At 48.9% G+C, this 1,830-nt stretch overlaps 1 protein-coding gene across 1 annotated transcript in view; it reads left to right on the top strand.

The window, feature by feature from the left end:
• AFDN (afadin, adherens junction formation factor) overlaps positions 1-1,830 on the top strand; it is a 137,602-nt gene that overhangs the window by 65,493 nt on the left and 70,279 nt on the right. Inside the window, exons 10-11 of the mRNA XM_042782258.1 lie at positions 125-236; positions 1,377-1,446. Of these exons, the coding sequence (XP_042638192.1) occupies positions 125-236; positions 1,377-1,446 (182 nt within the window). The remainder of the gene's footprint in view (positions 1-124; positions 237-1,376; positions 1,447-1,830) is intronic.

The raw sequence follows: 1,830 nt of genomic DNA on the forward strand, positions 1-1,830 counted from the left end.
CAGAACGAAACACTGCCCGGTCCCGCACCATCGCCAGAGTCGTCATCCTGTGTGAGCCTGTTGTCGCAGCTGCTGTGTAGTCCATCTCGTAAAAGGGTCTCCCTTTCTCGCTGACCCTCCACAGCTGGGGAGTCATCTTGTGAGGCATTGCAGACGTCATCCCCAGAAACGTCCTCACTGTGCAGTGAGCACTTCATGCTCCTAGGCTTGCTGTTTGAAAGCGTGCTGCCTGTTGGGTTTTGATAGTGGGATGGAGGAGGGTTGGAGCCCGCGTTCCAGTCTGAAAAGTTGAACTGGGTATCCCTTTGTTCATTCCGCAGATAGTTGTAAAGTTTCAGGTTACTAGAGCACTTTGAAGTTAGACCCCATCTTTTCCAAATACTGTAACAGAAAAAATACTTCATTCTTCTTAATCGTTTGACTGTGTGTACAAGTCCAAGAAATTTAATCACGTTTTCATGCTTGTTGCTTTCCAAGTGCTTCTGGGTTTCATTGAGTCAGAATTTGACTCCATGGCGTCTGGTTTCCCCTTTGTTCAAACCTCTCTGATAGGCCAGAACCCGTAGATTGCGCGTGCCCTTTATGTGTGCCCAGCAGGACCCATGGATTATGTGCGCCCTTTACGTGTGCCAGTCAGGACCATGCATCACATGTGCCCTTGACCTGTTCCCATCAGGGCCTGTGGAGTGCGAGCGCCCCTTATGTGCTGGAGGAGCGTAGTTTGCCTCACGCTAGGACACGCCTCAAGATGAGAGATTTTGAATTATCTTGTTACAGGATGAATTTAGAAGTTAGGTGTTTGGAGATACTCTAAACGGCTCTCTAGCTAGGATGATTTTTGTTGTGAGTACTAATGTCAGCACCAGTCTCCTTGTTTCTCTTTGACTTGTGAAACGTAACCTTCTGAAAGTCATGCAGTTGGCTTTCAGGCAGGAGGGTGGTTTAGCTACTGCCCTGGCCTTTCTGGGAAGTCATTGGTGCTCTCCCTCTGTGCCGAGACACGGGACTGGGCAGCTTGGTGTCTACACTTGATTTCACAAACAGCGCTGGTGCCTGGGGAGGCGGGTTTGATGACACAGCTTGCTTTTTTTTCCATTTCTTTTTAAGGTGGTTGTTGTTATTTGCCATCGAGTCGGCCAGGTAGTGCTTTTAAGAATAAGATTCTGCAAGTATCTGGCAGACGTCAGTGAGAAAGTCTGTGACGTCATAGTAGCGTTTTCATTACTCTGTAAGTTCTTGTGCTAGAAATAAAGCATTTTTTTCAGCATTTCTGAACATGGGGACTTTTAGTCACTGTTCCTGTTTTATTATTAAAGAGAGAATACGCCTTGCTGTTTGACAGTCAGTAACTCCCTGTTTCTCTTTTTGCCCCACAGCGTTGTTCAGGAGACCACTTTTGATTTGGAAGGAGATGTCCACAGTGGAGCAGCCAAGCCAACAAGCAAGGTAGCTGGTGGGGCTGTGCCTGACAGGACTTAGGCGCCAGCACGTCGGGATGTCACGGAGAAACTCTGCCCACATACTTGTTGAGCCCCTTTGGAAAAGCAGGCTTCAGCATGGTCCCTTGGTGGGAGTGTGCTGTCTCCCAGTGGAGCAGAGGAGGAAGTAGCAGGCCCTACCTGTCCCCAGTGCTTCAGGGCGTTCAGCTTCCTCACTGTGCAGGGAATACGTGTCCTAGGCTTTCCTGTGTGTAGCTGACCTTCCAGGTGAAACTGCCCCGGAAAATAGCAGGTGCCTGCTCCTGTCAGCCCTGTGGGTGGGGCTCCCCTCTTCTCTGACCTTCTCAAATACTTTTCCTCCACAGTGACCCTTCTTTTTTTTTTTTTTTTT

The sequence above is a fragment of the Orycteropus afer genome, unplaced genomic scaffold (genome assembly GCF_000298275.1).
Source record: "Orycteropus afer afer isolate SDZICR_OR568_19922 unplaced genomic scaffold, OryAfe1.0 scaffold00273, whole genome shotgun sequence".
NCBI classification, from domain to species: Eukaryota; Metazoa; Chordata; class Mammalia; order Tubulidentata; family Orycteropodidae; genus Orycteropus; species Orycteropus afer.